A 14413-nucleotide genomic window follows, 5' to 3' on the forward strand; every position below is an offset into this window, starting at 1 on the left:
GATTAAATCAAAATGAAAGGGTCCTTTCAAACTTTGCAAAGATCTAGAGCTCATATTCTGTTTGTTGGTTTCACATCTGTGGGAAACCAAACATTGGAAATAAAAGATATTGTATTCCTTCATTATTACATCATTCAATCTAAATGACTTTATCTGCAATTTTAAAAATAGCTGAAAGAAGAACAACACAATGCAGTATGTATTGTATGGAGCTTGCTTACCTCATATTCTTCTTTGAATCCATAGCCTTCTGCACATTTCATCTGAGTGATGTGTTGTAATAAATCTGCAACACGAATGGCTGGATGAAGCTGGCCTGTCTGGTATGGCACATCTACAGGGTCTCGTTTTTTGTATGTGTGTGACTGGACCACGCTACTTGTGTCACTTCCGACAGTATGAGTTTCATCTAGAGAAACAAGGTGCAATAAAGTATCGGGCTATTTCCAGTTGATATATAATATACATTTTGAATGTAGCTTTTAACACCATTATTATCTTTCATTGTCTAGGTGAGCTAAATTGTAACTACTGTGTAGTTTATTAATGCAGATACCACAAGGTATTGGGAAGAGACAGAGGTCTATTAGTTTACAATAAAAAATGTGCAGACCATATTTTATTATTTTATTTGCTCGTTTAAACCTATCAGTAAATTGGGAAATTTATTTTTTTAGGATACTGATTTCTAAATAGTTCAGAAATTTCAGACTGAAACTTCATCAAGTCCTAGTCTAATAAATAATTAAATATTTGCTGGAGTAGGATACTATTTATTATTTTTCACAATATTTCAGAGTGGAAAGCAAAATGTTTAAAATGCATAAAATGAAATGGGTTGTTAAGCAAGAGAAAAATGGAAATGGAGATTGGATACATTAGGAAGGAAAATATACAGAATAATGATGAGGAAACTTTTGATTGGAGATAATGCTTGACTGAAGTTAGCATGCTGCAAATTTAGATAAGTATATGACAAGGTCTATCACATTCAAGCATGAAATGTTATATGTCAGCTTACATGCAGGGCAACATACAACATGACCCCACTGGACTGATCCAAACTGATGTGAAGCACATCATCTCCCACCCTCCACAGCATTGATGGGGCAATGGGAAACTTACCATTTATTGGCACTTTAAAGAAGATACATATCAGGAAAAAAAGAGAAGGAGGAGAAGAAAAAAGGAAACAGGCCATAAGCAACAGTACTACAATAATAATTGCAAGGTATTTTTATGGTTGTAATTTAAGCACCTTCAGTTTAGTTTCCCATCAGACAAACTGAATATTTTATTAGCATAAAGGGCTGAACAACCAGAAAAATGTGTGTTTTTTTGCTGAATCATGTTGGTGCTTTTAATTTATGTGACAAGAACTACGTCAAGTGAGAATGAAATGTTTTGTTTTTCTCTCATTGTAAAAATTAATCTTCACAAATCTATTTAATAAAAATTAAAATAAACAAGTATATCGCCTTCTAAATCTATGGGTTACTTGGAAATTCTTAAGCAGGGTCATTTTATTACATGGGACCAAAGTAGATTAAATGATAGCCTATATGTGGTCTGCTGACTGGAACATTAAGGATGAACAAGTGATGCAGGTTTTACAGGCTGAATCTTCTATGTGAAAAAAATACCCACTATTGTTTGTGTATTAATGGTCCCCATAAATTTAATATCACGTGACAAAACAGAGAGACAGACCATGAAACTGCAAAAGTTGTGTCCAATTTAAAATTTTCTAGATGTTGAATGGGTCTTCTAAGAGTTACAGTTCTAACACTTCTGATGGTGCCAGTGTGAGAAGATAATATCAGAACACCATCCCTTAGCATCTCATGGGTCATCAGTATAAAGCTCTGAGCAATCAATATTCATGAATCAATAATATTCGTAGTGATTATATATGACTAACAACAGATTGACATGAGTAGAAATCTAGCATATCTGCCTAATGGAGATTTGGTAATGATATTATATTTAATTCTAAACCTGAGGCAAATATTTATATGAATAACATAAACCTGGTTTTAATTATACTGTCTGAAGACAAAAATGAACCAGGCTTGGCTCTGCATTTATCGTGTCTAGATACTGTCCAACACTTTTGAAAAGGAACTAATTGAATGGGATAACTATAGATATTAGCAGAAGCATTTTTAGCATTTGATTTTAGTATGTAAATTGAAATGTTCAGCACTTAACTTGCTTTTTATGTAGTGTGTCTAAATGTGTACCTTCACTTCCCCCAATGCCTTGTCTTAAATAATTCTAAAAATTCCCAGTTCAAATATCTACCCTACGAATCATGGGCCTTATAGCCCAATGTAGCTGGGGGAAGTGGGGAGAAGGCACCAAATTGAGGAAAGTTGATGTGCTTTAGGAATAGCATTTAGGCAGACCACTCTAGAATGACTAACAAGCCAATCAAGACTTTAGACTGTTTAGTTTAGGCTGTGAGTTTTGCATCTACAGAACCAGAATGGCTGTTTGCTGTGCTATGTTGAGAAAAGCACCTGAGAGAAAAGCAGTTGGAAGACAGAAGAAATGCTCTTTTCTTAAAACGAACCTTATATTTCCAGTCTGGAAGTAAAGAACTGGCAAATGAGCTTTATAAGCACCATGTTTGCCCCTGGAGATGAAATTTTAGGGTTGGTTTGGGTTTTTCTTTTTCTGTATGACAGTAAATGTTCCCAGTGCACCCAGTATTTTAGTCCTGAACCATATCCAATGAATCCTTTAACTCAATGGGGAAAACTAGAGAGGTATACAGACCTCTGAACATTCACCAGAGTTCATCTAAGAGTAGGATACATTATTTATCTATCTAACATTACTAAATTAAATGAAATATGAAAGGGACAGTTGAAAGAACATGTCTTTCACTGTTCTTATTTAGTAGATGTTAACAATATAATTTGCAGATTGGTTTTAATCCCAAGTTTTAAACTGGACATATTTGATTTTAATTAAATGTGGCTTTCTCTTTTCTCCACAGTCCATTTTTTAAAAATCAGCCTTTCCTTTGGAATCTGAATTTTGAATGAATTTTAGAAGTTGTATTAAATGAATGGAGGAATTGGTGGAAATTCCTCTTTCATTTGAATGAAGAAAGAATTTAGGAATCAGATCATTTCCTTTGTTTTCATGGCAATATACCCTGGGGTCCCAGTCACATTTTAAAAATTCTCCAGCCATTCATAAAAAACTGCAATATTTTTAGATTTGTCTACAAGCTCTAATCTCTTAATTAGTACTACACAAATTTCTGTAGCTTTTAAATGATGTACAGGAAACCACATCTCCTGCCCAAGAAAGAGAGAGGGAAAGAGAATGGGGGAAGGAATAAGGGATTAGGACCTAAAAATCAGGATTAAAACTAATCTTAATGTGAAATGATGTAGATTAAGTATCTCAGTACATGTGGAACTCCATACTATGATTATTTCCAAAATATTGAAGAATTTTTCCCTTCTATTACATTTAAATTACTATGTGATAAGAATATTTTGGAGAGGCTCTGGGAGTCTTAAATAAATTTGGGGGGCTGCAAAGTGAATATCCCTGTTCTTAAGATCAGACAGATGATCTACACCAGATGAAAATCAGAATATATGCATAGAGTTCTATACATGATAAAGAAAAGAACACCAACATTACTGAAATTATTTTGGCCTGGTGGATTGCACTGCTCCTGTAAGCAGTTAGTGAATTTCTTAGTCCTAACTCTGAATATTTAGAATAGCAAATGGATGCCATATACATGTGGCAGTTTTGCCCAGATTCCGGGGTGGGCCAATTTTATCCTGATACAAATACTGATATCCAGAGTTCCCTTTAGCTCCTCTTCAACAAAACTGGGATGCATGGCATTAGGATGCATGGTATGAAAGGCGATATACAAGTGTTGTAACAATATGTTGTTGCTGAAATGGCACCTGAATATTACAAGGTGGCTGAGACACAGAAAGACAAAATAAATAAGAAAATAAGTAAAGAAACGTAGGGTTGGAAATTGGTTTATGAGATTTCAAAATAAAGACTTTATTATTTTTGTTTTAGGTTATTATATTATAGTTAAACAGCAGTATCCCCTACCAGGCTGCAAACTGAGTCAATACAACTTTTGTATTTATGTTGCATATTCATACAAAGCCTATTACAATGATTTCTGTTAGAGATCCCTCTATATATTAGAAACATGCTTTTTCATAAAGGAATATACATGGATCTTTGAAATAAAGATCTGATTATCCCATCTGCATACAGCTGAATACTAGAGTTATTAATTTCTTTTATAAAGTGCATACTGAAATGAAATTCTAAATTGCATTGCCAATATGCGAAACAAAGTTGATGGTATTCTGGTGTAATGTTGTTCAGAAAGTCACCAATTCTTATATCTATTTTTTTTGCTGTTTTTCAGAACAAAATAGCAATATGGTAAGAAACTGACCAAAATATCATTAGCCTAGTTACTGATTTCAGTTCACATGAAGAGCGAGATTTCAGGCTGAATTGCTTCAGAAAGCTGTGTTTTTAAAGGTAGAATACCTATTTTGAGTATGAAATGGGTGCTCAGACATGGGTCTCAAAAATGCCTGAAAGGCCAATTATACCTTGAAATGACCCAATTTGAAGATATATTGCACTCCACTGTATTAGGAGCTTTGGTGGTGCAGTGGTTAGAATGCAGTACTGAAGGCTACTTCTGCTGACTACTAGCTGCCAGCAATTCAATTCTCACCGGCTCAAGGTTGACTCAGCCTTCCATCCTTCTGAGTTCGGTAAAATGAGGACCCAGACTGCTGGGGGCAATATGCTGACTCTGTAAACCGCTTAGAGAGGGCTGTAAAGCACTGTGAAGCAGTATATAAGTCTAAGTGCTATTGCTATCTGATTTTTAATTTACATCTTAGACATCCCATATTAAATGAACTACATGGGAACACTGCTGTTCTTGCTGGTCTGAGATAAATTTATTTACAGAAACGCACGGTCATATAAAAATGCCCAGAAATGAATACAAAAAAGTAAACTGCTTATATCAGTTTCACTTGCTTGGACTTTGGATGGCATGTCCCTGCCAGTGTTACTGAAGATTTCTTAAAATGTAAAAAAAAGTATTTCATATCTATAGTTTAATGACAATAGAAAGCAGTTTAATTGTTTACCTTGGCCTGATATTGCAGTCACTTAGTTCCCAAGAAAAACACTATCCAAGAATTGCTACTTCAAACAGATGTGTAATTATAGTCAAGTTCTTGCACAGGAAAAATTGCATGTTAATAATCATTTTAATGTAACAGAAGGCAAAATTATTAAATACAGGGGAAGTGATTTTATTGAGATAAATGAACTGAATTAAATTTATTTAATTCCCCCCCCCTTATTTTTTAAAATGGGTCATCTGGCGACTTATTCAAGAACTGAATGGAGTTATTTGGCTTGAAAAAGCTTGCATTGTTATGAGTTAAACAGAAAACATTTCACTCAGTACATCTTTTGTGACTTGGAGCCCTACCCCATCAGACAATTTTCAACACAAACCAAGGCTTTCATTTATTTGGTAACCATGTGACTATACAGAATAGTCAGAATTTAATCCTTATTGCAAGCAGGTACAAGACCCATATTGTTCATCTGAACAAACTATGACTTGCTGGGAATACATACAAGTATTGCAACTAAGTACTGCTTGCAAAAGAAGAAAGAGAGGTACTCTCTTTTCAAGTCCTGTGCTTAATTATTCTCCTAACAATAAATCCTAGCTTGGTATTAGGTGTGTAAAGTAAGATACGAAGGAGTTTAGAGTTAGAATTAATGCATATAAGTAACAGTGATACAGTTCTTTGATATTATAATTATTATTTTTTGGCATTTAGAAGTAGGGTAGAAATTAAAAGTTCTGAAAGGTTTAGGTTTTAGGTTTTATTTGATTTCTATACTGCCCTTCTCCCTAGGGACTCAGGGTGGTTCACAGGGCATATATAAATAACGATACAAAAGTTAAAAAGAAATTAAACCAGTGCCCAGTTAAAAAACAATAATACATTACTAAAAACACCAATTTAAAAACCCATAATCCCCCATCAGGCCAGACCAGCTAATTCAAATAAGTGGGTCTTCAGGCCGCAACGGAAGGTTCGGAGGTCTGATGCCATCCGGAGTTCCACCGGCAGTTGGTTCCATAATGCCGGAGCGCCCACAGAGAAGGCCCTCCCCCTGGGGGCCACCAGTCGGCATTCCCTGACCAGAAGCACCCTGAGGAGGCCCTCTCTGTGGGCACGTACTGGGCGGAGGGAAGTTGACGCCGGCAGCAGGGAAGACCAAAACTTTCTTTTTAAAGAATTATACAAAATAGTTCTTGAAAAACACTTCATTAATTGGTGCTATACTTGACAGGCACTTTTGTTAATCAAAGTGTGTGTTTAGTATTTTTCTCTTTTTTATTAGAGAAAAAAGTCATTTCTAACATCTGTAAGCTACAGCCAAAGATACAAATATATTCAACAACAAGGTGTATTAGAATCTTCCCTCAAAATCTTATTATTTATTCAGAAGGAGAGCTTCGGACTTTACACATCTATGGCACGTTTCTGCTATTAATTGAAGCAGCCTATCTTGTTTTAATACTTCTTTAAAAACCTGACTCTGCTTTAAGATTTTTATATTTTTTAAGTAGTGATATTCTTTTTTCAGCCTTATGCTAAAAGCTGAAAAGTATGTATGTTTTTGAATGAGTAAGAGTGAGATACTGCTTTTGTGCTAATTAAGAAGCAAACATACAGGGTTATATAACAGTAACAGGGCTTTTTGGTTTATTGAAAATGTCATAACATCTACAACTTGCTACAGAAAAAGTAAGTTTAACAATCTCAGATGCTAAAAAATCACTGTAAATTTCATTTGCATACACATTATTGCATTACTGTGATGACTGCAGGCTCCTTACCAGTAATTTGTAAGAAATCATTTTCTTTTGATGCCAAAAGAAATTATCCTTGCTAATTACAATTAGATTACAAAATTTCTTATATTAAGAGGTGGGGAGGGGGAAATCACAGGTTGAGTCAAGCACAATGAATTTCCTTTGCCTTTGTTTATGACAAAACAAAGGGAAAATCTTTTTGGACTTCAGTAGTTTAAAAACAATTCAGGATATGATTTGACAGATTCCTGCATCAGTGTTTTTAAGGCGAAAACATTTCTGCTGGATGGATGGGTTTTAAATCTGCTTTCTCTTTTTTAAAGCTCATGTATACAACGGTTTATAGTACATTCAACAAACTGGAATGCATATAATAAAATTGTGCACCAATAAGGACAAAGAAAAAAGCAGCAACAATTTAAACACTGGAATAGAATTCTTATTACATGTTGTTGTATTGTTTTGCTTGGTTTAGATTAAGATTAGTATAGTAGTAGTACAAAGCACAGCCCATTTTCATTATGTTAATTCATACGCAGTAGCATTTCATGCTATTTTTGTTATCTTAGCATGGTTAACTCATTTCCCTTCATTCTCTTTTTACTGGACAATCAATAGCTTTCAGCTTCCTAAAAGAAAGGTAAAAATATGCTTCTCATCTCAGAATTCTAGTACAGTATTTCCATCTGTAGGGGATGTGGCACATTATGTTATTATTCTGATAATCCCACTTATTTGTGATACACAAATAAAAAATAAAGTGGAAATATTTACTAAGCTCTAGATTTCATAAATTGTATTTAACACTAATTTATTGGTAGACTAAATTAAAATTATGCTGAACTTTTAACTACCATGGTACTTGCATTGTTTGATTTACCCATTACTTTATAAATATGATCAATAGCTAAAAAGTCTCGGATCCTCTATCTATTAAATCACCTATGATAATATCCCAGTGTGATAACTGGTATTTGAAATGTTAAATGCAGAATAGTTTGGACATTGTGAGTAGAATATTACACCTGTTTAAATACAATGTTTCACTACCTAGGTTGAACTTGTATTGTTTCTGCAACAGACATTGATAAAGGGAAGTGTTCTCACCTAAAATTGCAGTTGGCACAAATGGATCTGTCATACATCATAAGCAGGTCAATGCAGAAAAGGTAAAAAGAGAAAGAAAAGTAAATGACGAGCAAATGTTCCAATTTTCTTTTTGCTCAGAAAGCCACAAGTTATAAGCAATAGAGCTTCTACACTTTGAAAATATTTTTGGAGAAGTGCAATTGCAACATTTCTATTTGTTAAAGCTGCCCAACTTTTTCAGTGTTCTCCTGAAAAAAGAAGAAAACAAGTTGGCTGCTTTAAGAGTCATCTTGGTTTAATAAGCAGATTCCTTAAAGGAATGGCATCTTTTTTTGAAGTTCATTCAGAAGCCTAAAAAAGACATATTGCTTTAGTGCTTTAGAACAGTTTTCAAGCCAAGCCTGCAGCATTTCTTTAGAGTCATTTTCCAAAGTGTGAAAACTCTAATAAGAAAGTTGTTATTTCGTGCAAATGGTATTTAACTCTTCTAGAAGAATTGTTATATATAGGCAATCACAAGAATATACTGTAATATTCATATATGTGTTTAAACTTTGACCATGTTCAGTATTTCAGTCTCTACTTAAAAAACTGATAGGCTAGGCCAGGGGTGTCAAACTGCCGGCCCGCGGGCCGGAGCGTCACAGAGAAACTGCGCCCATCCCATTTTCGGCAATGGGAAGAAGTTCCAATACGTCGCGTGACGTTATGTGACATCGCGAGTTTGACATGCCTGGGCTAGGCCAAGGATAGGCAACCTTGGCTCTTTTATGACTCGTGGCTGGCTCAGGAATTCTGGGAGTTGAAATCCACGAGTCATAAAAGATCCAAGGTTGCCTACCCCTGGGCTAGGCCCTAGTGGAGATTTGATGGCTGGGTGTGTGCATAAGAAATACACGCAAGCTTCTTATTCTCTGTGGTAGCCATTACACCGGCTAGGCTTCCAGGAAGGGAGTATTCTTCTGAGTCTCTCCCTGTATAGCACTGTTTCTCAACCTTGGTCACTTTAAGATGAGTGGACATCAACTCCCAGAATCCCCATGGCTGGTTGGGGAATTCTGGGAATTGAAGTCCCCACATCTTTAAGTGATCAAGCTTCAGAAACAGTGCTCTATAGAACTTTGCCTGAATTAAAGAAACAGCTCACAGTTTCTAAGAGATGGTTATAAAAGTAAAATATTTACAGTATTTAAAAACCAATGAAATATTACCTGGGTAATATGAATTGGGAACAGTTGTACTCAGAGTGTTCGTTTTCATTGTAAATGAAGAGGGTGATGATACAGCTGGAAAGAGAGAACACTATGCAGTAAATCTAAACAAAAGTATTAGCAAACAATAGCTTATTTGTATCACACCCCAAGATGATGAATCTTGTTAAATACAATAAGCAATGTTACGTGAAAAATTAGCAACAGTGTTCGTGTAACTTGGTATTATTTAAATGTTTTGTGTTTTCTTAGATAGATATTGTATTTCTTTCATTTTCTTGCATGCTTTATAAGGTGCCTTCTGCAATTAGGAACTCTATGACCCAGTTTTGTATATATATCTTGCCACACCTATCATGTATCACAAAACGGAGATGCAGTATGGATTTCTCCTCAATGATACTGGAAGGAACAGTATAGGAAAGAACCACAAGCTGCTAAAGGCAACTTTGGAAAAGAACTTAGTCCCAAAATGCTTTAAATTAGGCTACAATCTTATGCCCAATAATTAAACTGAACTAAAGGATTTTTAATATGTATATTTTTCAGAATTGTGTGGCTGTTATGAATAGGTTTCTGATGTAGCCATATGATCCAGGAAAAAGAGTGGGTTCCTTTAATTAGTTGCAAACAAGTGCTGTTTTCCTGCACTGTGTGTTCCAAGGCATCTTTTCAAAATCTAATGTAAAGCATTTCAAAGTCCTAACAGACACTTTTGAAACCTCTTCTGTGGAACTATTGCACTATAGTTTATATGCATTTTATATTTTCACTCATGGATGAATTTTTCCTTTAAAAAAACCTCATCATAAAAATACTTTTTATAGCTTATGTCACATTCTAAAAGTAGTATAGCAACCAAAGAGTTCACAGGAGCACTCTAATTCATTTCCTGACATCTTCAGTTGAATAGATTTCAAATAGCAAAGCTGAGATCTGTTTAAAGATTCTTGCCTGAGACCTGGGAAAACTGTTGTGAGACAGAATAGATCAGCTTGACTCTTGATGAGTTGGGGAGGCATTACTCAGAATCCAATGGAAGTTGTGTTCTCTTACATCTTGGGATTGTACTATTTTGGAAATAGTCCATACTGGCAAGATGGGCAAATATCTTGGATAGGGCAGCTTCCTATATTCATCGTTTTAATCTTTCTGAGACACAATATTAAAGCCATATGGAATCTTATCTTAAATACCATTTTAGTCTTATACCATAAAGGAACCTGGATCAATCTAGCTCCAAAACAAATATCAATTCACTGAATTCTCTTATGGTAGGAACTCTGGAATTTGTCAGTTGTAGCTAAAGAGCCACCACATATTATGTTTCTTAAAAATGGTCACCAAAATATGGAGGCTATCATGCAGCATTGTATAATAAATGAGGAAACTGAATCTAACACATGTTGCATGGATGTCAGTGGATTTTATTTGGAAGCAAGGGAAAGGCATAAATACAAAATTTTCCTTATTAAAGATTCTATCCCATCTTCTAGCTATAAAATGTGAAATGTTGCATAGGTGAGATCTTGGAGCCCATGGATTGAGTAACAAGCATTTAAGAGCCTTTCAAACTTCCCTTTGTTATTTGCTCTGCAGAAATTAAAATGACTTCCACTTACATCTCCCATTTAGATTGTGTGTATCCATGAAAGAGAAAGCTTCATCACAGTTGGTACCTTGTTCAGCATAGCTTTTATCCATTGAGTTCACCATCACTGTCATTTCTTGTCGTGTGTTACTCAATGTCTCCTTTCGCTTTTTAGCCAGTTTTCTTAAGAAAGAAACATTAAGGAAAGATGATGCTTCAATGAGCAAGCATAGAATTCATTATTTTTATTTCATATAATTTGTAAATTCACATCCGCTAATAAGAACTTATGTCAGCCACACACACGCTTAAATCAGCATGAAATGTAAACAGCTACAACATTTCCACTATGAATTAATGAGAAAAGGCAATACATATAATTAGATTAATAAAATACACAATTAAACAATTATATGTACTATATAGAGATGAAGGAAAAAGAAGTGGATTATGGATGCCTGAGCACAAAAGACATCCTTAGAATCCTAGGCTGTCTTGTGTTTGGATTCTAAAACTGGACTGGAAAACCTATTTGGCTTACCAACCTGAATTTGAAGGGTCAAAAGAGTGTCAGTCAGCCACTCAAGGAAAGTCCCGATTTAGTAGGGCAGGAGTCCCTAGTCTGTGGACCAGTACCGGGCCAGGGCATGCCAGCAACCGGTCCACACAAACAAGCAAAGCCCCATCCATGGTATGCAGGCAGCACACAAAACCACACACTCTCTGGCCCACGGAAAAACCTTTCTCCATGGCATCGGTCCCTGATGCCCAAAAGGTTGGGGACCTCTGTGGTAGGGTGACTGTAACAGTGGGCAATTGAATCCTAGTCTCTGGCTGAGTGTAAGCTCTAAGACAATGTAGTACAGGTACCGGTAGTCCATGACTTTTGACCACAATTGAGCGCAAAATTTCTGTTACTAAATGAGAAATTTGTTAAGTGACTTTTGCTCCATTGTATGACTTTTCTTGCCACATTTGTTAAATGAATCACTGCACTTGTTAAATTAGTAACACCATTGTTAAGCGAATCTGGCTTTCCCATTGACTTTGCTTGTCAAAAGGTCACAAAAGGACATCACATGACTCTGGGACACTGCAGCCATCATAAATATGAACCAGTTGTCAAGCATCCAAATGTAAACCATGTGACCACGGGGATGCTGCAACGGTCTTGTAAAAAATAGCAATAGCAATAACACTTAGACTTATACAACACTTCAGTGCTTTACAGTTGTCACTAAGCGGTTTTACAGAGTCAGCATATTGTCCCTAATAGTCTGGGTCCTCATTTTACCGATCTCCGAAGGATGGAAGGCTGAGCCAGTTAGAATCAAACTGCTGGCAGTTGGTAGAATTAGCCTGCAATACTGTATTCTAACCACTGCGCCACCACGGCTCTTGACCTATGGTCGTAAGTCACTTTTTTCAGTGTCATTGTAACTTTAAACAGTCATTAAACAAACTGTTGTATGTCGAGGGTTACCTGCATTTCAAAGAGCTGAGTATCTGATTTGGTTGGACTCCTTGAGAGGCATTTAAATTAATGTAATCTATTTTCTGATTTATTTAATTCAATTTATGGCTGGATGATGCAAAAGTATGTAAACTGATTATCAGTTTCCCTAGGCATACCAACATCAGGTGCACTAAACACTATACTCACAACATAGCAAGTGTGAAACGTAAGACTAAAGCCATCATATCCTAGGATAGAGATACTATATCTGTCAATAACTGATAACCATTCAGCTCCAGGTCATTAAGTGCAGGGCAAAAAACCCCATTGGAATATGGGAAAAGCAGGAAAAAGAAACAATTGGTTTAAATAGTTGTCGGTATCAGAAGAAAACTCTACTCTCACACTGTCGGAGGACAGTCAATGTTCAATAGGCTTAGCTCTAAGATTTCTTTATCTAGTTGTGCCATGCTGTATGTCTGAGAGACAAGTTTGAGTCTAGTAGCCAAGTTAAGCTGCATGAAGTTGAGGGGCTAAGATTTATTGCTGAACCCTGCTTTGACAGACTGACAGCTAATGCTCCCAAGATGAGAAAATCTGTTCAGTTATATTAAGAGAATAACTCTGGAAGTAAAACAGAAAAAAATCCCCACAAAATCCTTAATAACAGTATGAAAATATTTAAGACTAAAGGCTGTTTTTTCTTCTTCTATCACATTAAAATTACAATTTTGTGGCAAACTATGGAGGAGTTCTGAAATTTAAAGCATGTTCCATGCTCTGAAGAACCTTGGAGCCGAAGGTTTATTTATTTGTAAGATTTATATATCATGTCAGTCTGATCAGCTTTTAATGGTATATTTCAGAGCACCAGTAACAATGGGTAGAATGAAATGTTACTGAACTTGATGACAGTGCTTCAGGGGAAGACTGTGAGAACTATCAATCAAACATACAAATATGTTTGCACAGTTGATCAAGTTGAATTTCTCTACCATTCTTACATGGGAAACAGCACTATAAATTAAACGCAGAAATAATGATAATCATTAATTTGGAGGATTTTTATAGTGGTTTGGATGCATTCGTGGAGGAAAGATCTATCAAGTATTCTCACTCAATGCTGAATGTCACCTTAATAGGGACAATATACAAGGGAATAAGGGTTGGAAAGCAATCAATTAGAATGCCAGAAAGTCTGTTGGCCACTTTGAGAGGCATAACACTGGATTAAGATAGTCTTCAGCTTGATCCGGCTTACATTTTTCAGGACATACTTCCTGTTATCTCAGGTGGAGATTTTCTCACCATCTTCTCTGATTCTTTTAACTAAAGGTGACGGAATCCAAATATGTTTTCCATCCAAAGCATATATTGTATATAAGCTGTAGGTTCTTTTTCTCAGCTATGATCCATTGCTTATAAACCGATTTTCCACTTTCTATATTATAAATTTTTGCCCTGCAGTAAAATATCCCTCATGTGTCTGCACAAATATTGCAACTATGGGTTAATAGGAAATGTCCTTTTTGTGGCCTTAGTAATTATAGCGAGAGTGGAACTTCTACTTTTGTGTGAATATATAAAACACGGCTTAGAATTGCAACTATTATTCCTTTTCTTCTATGTAGTGATCATATAATTTTCATTGGAAAGTTTGAACTTAGGAAAAGATCCAAATGAACAAGTTTAGTACATATCAGCAGAATGCCTGATGCATGTCAGTATACTGAGTATCTTTAAACCACTGTCAGATCAAAAATGGGGACAACTGACCCAATTTCTTTTTCCCACTCCATACCTTCACTGAATGTGGAAAGAAGTTTAGTTGTCTCTATTATTATGAAATTGAAAAACCAATAACATTCCCCCAATATTCCATGTTCTTTCAGAGTTCTCTATCTATTATGTTTTGACCTTTCAGAGATGCTTCTCTCAAAAGGCCCTGATCATTTTTTGTATGAAGCTTCATATAGTTCAAGATAGCTTATTATATTGTATAGCCTCTATAGTCAGAGTATCTCAAAAATGACAAAAATAATGAAAGGTTTCAGGGTCATTATATGATTGACAAGACCAAATACTAGACAGTTAAAAATAAAAAAAACTTATTATTTTGGCATCCAAAT

General features: G+C 35.5%; 1 protein-coding gene across 4 annotated transcripts in view; it reads right to left on the bottom strand.

Annotated features, from left to right (window-relative positions):
- PTPRM (protein tyrosine phosphatase receptor type M) overlaps window positions 1-14413 on the bottom strand; it is a 488223-nt gene that overhangs the window by 103261 nt on the left and 370549 nt on the right. For 2 of the 4 annotated variants that reach the window (XM_083358728.1, XM_083358726.1), the window contains 4 exons: window positions 10860-11011; window positions 9238-9312; window positions 8045-8071; window positions 222-409 (listed from right to left, as the gene is read on the bottom strand). In XM_083358728.1, coding sequence (XP_083214854.1) covers window positions 222-409; window positions 8045-8071; window positions 9238-9312; window positions 10860-11011 — 442 coding nt within the window. The remainder of the gene's footprint in view (window positions 1-221; window positions 410-8044; window positions 8072-9237; window positions 9313-10859; window positions 11012-14413) is intronic. The other 2 variants (XM_083358729.1, XM_083358727.1) reach the window with 1 other exon arrangement.

The sequence above is a fragment of the Vipera ursinii genome, assembly GCF_947247035.1.
Source record: "Vipera ursinii genome assembly, chromosome: 3".
In the NCBI taxonomy this organism is placed as follows: Eukaryota; Metazoa; Chordata; class Lepidosauria; order Squamata; family Viperidae; genus Vipera; species Vipera ursinii.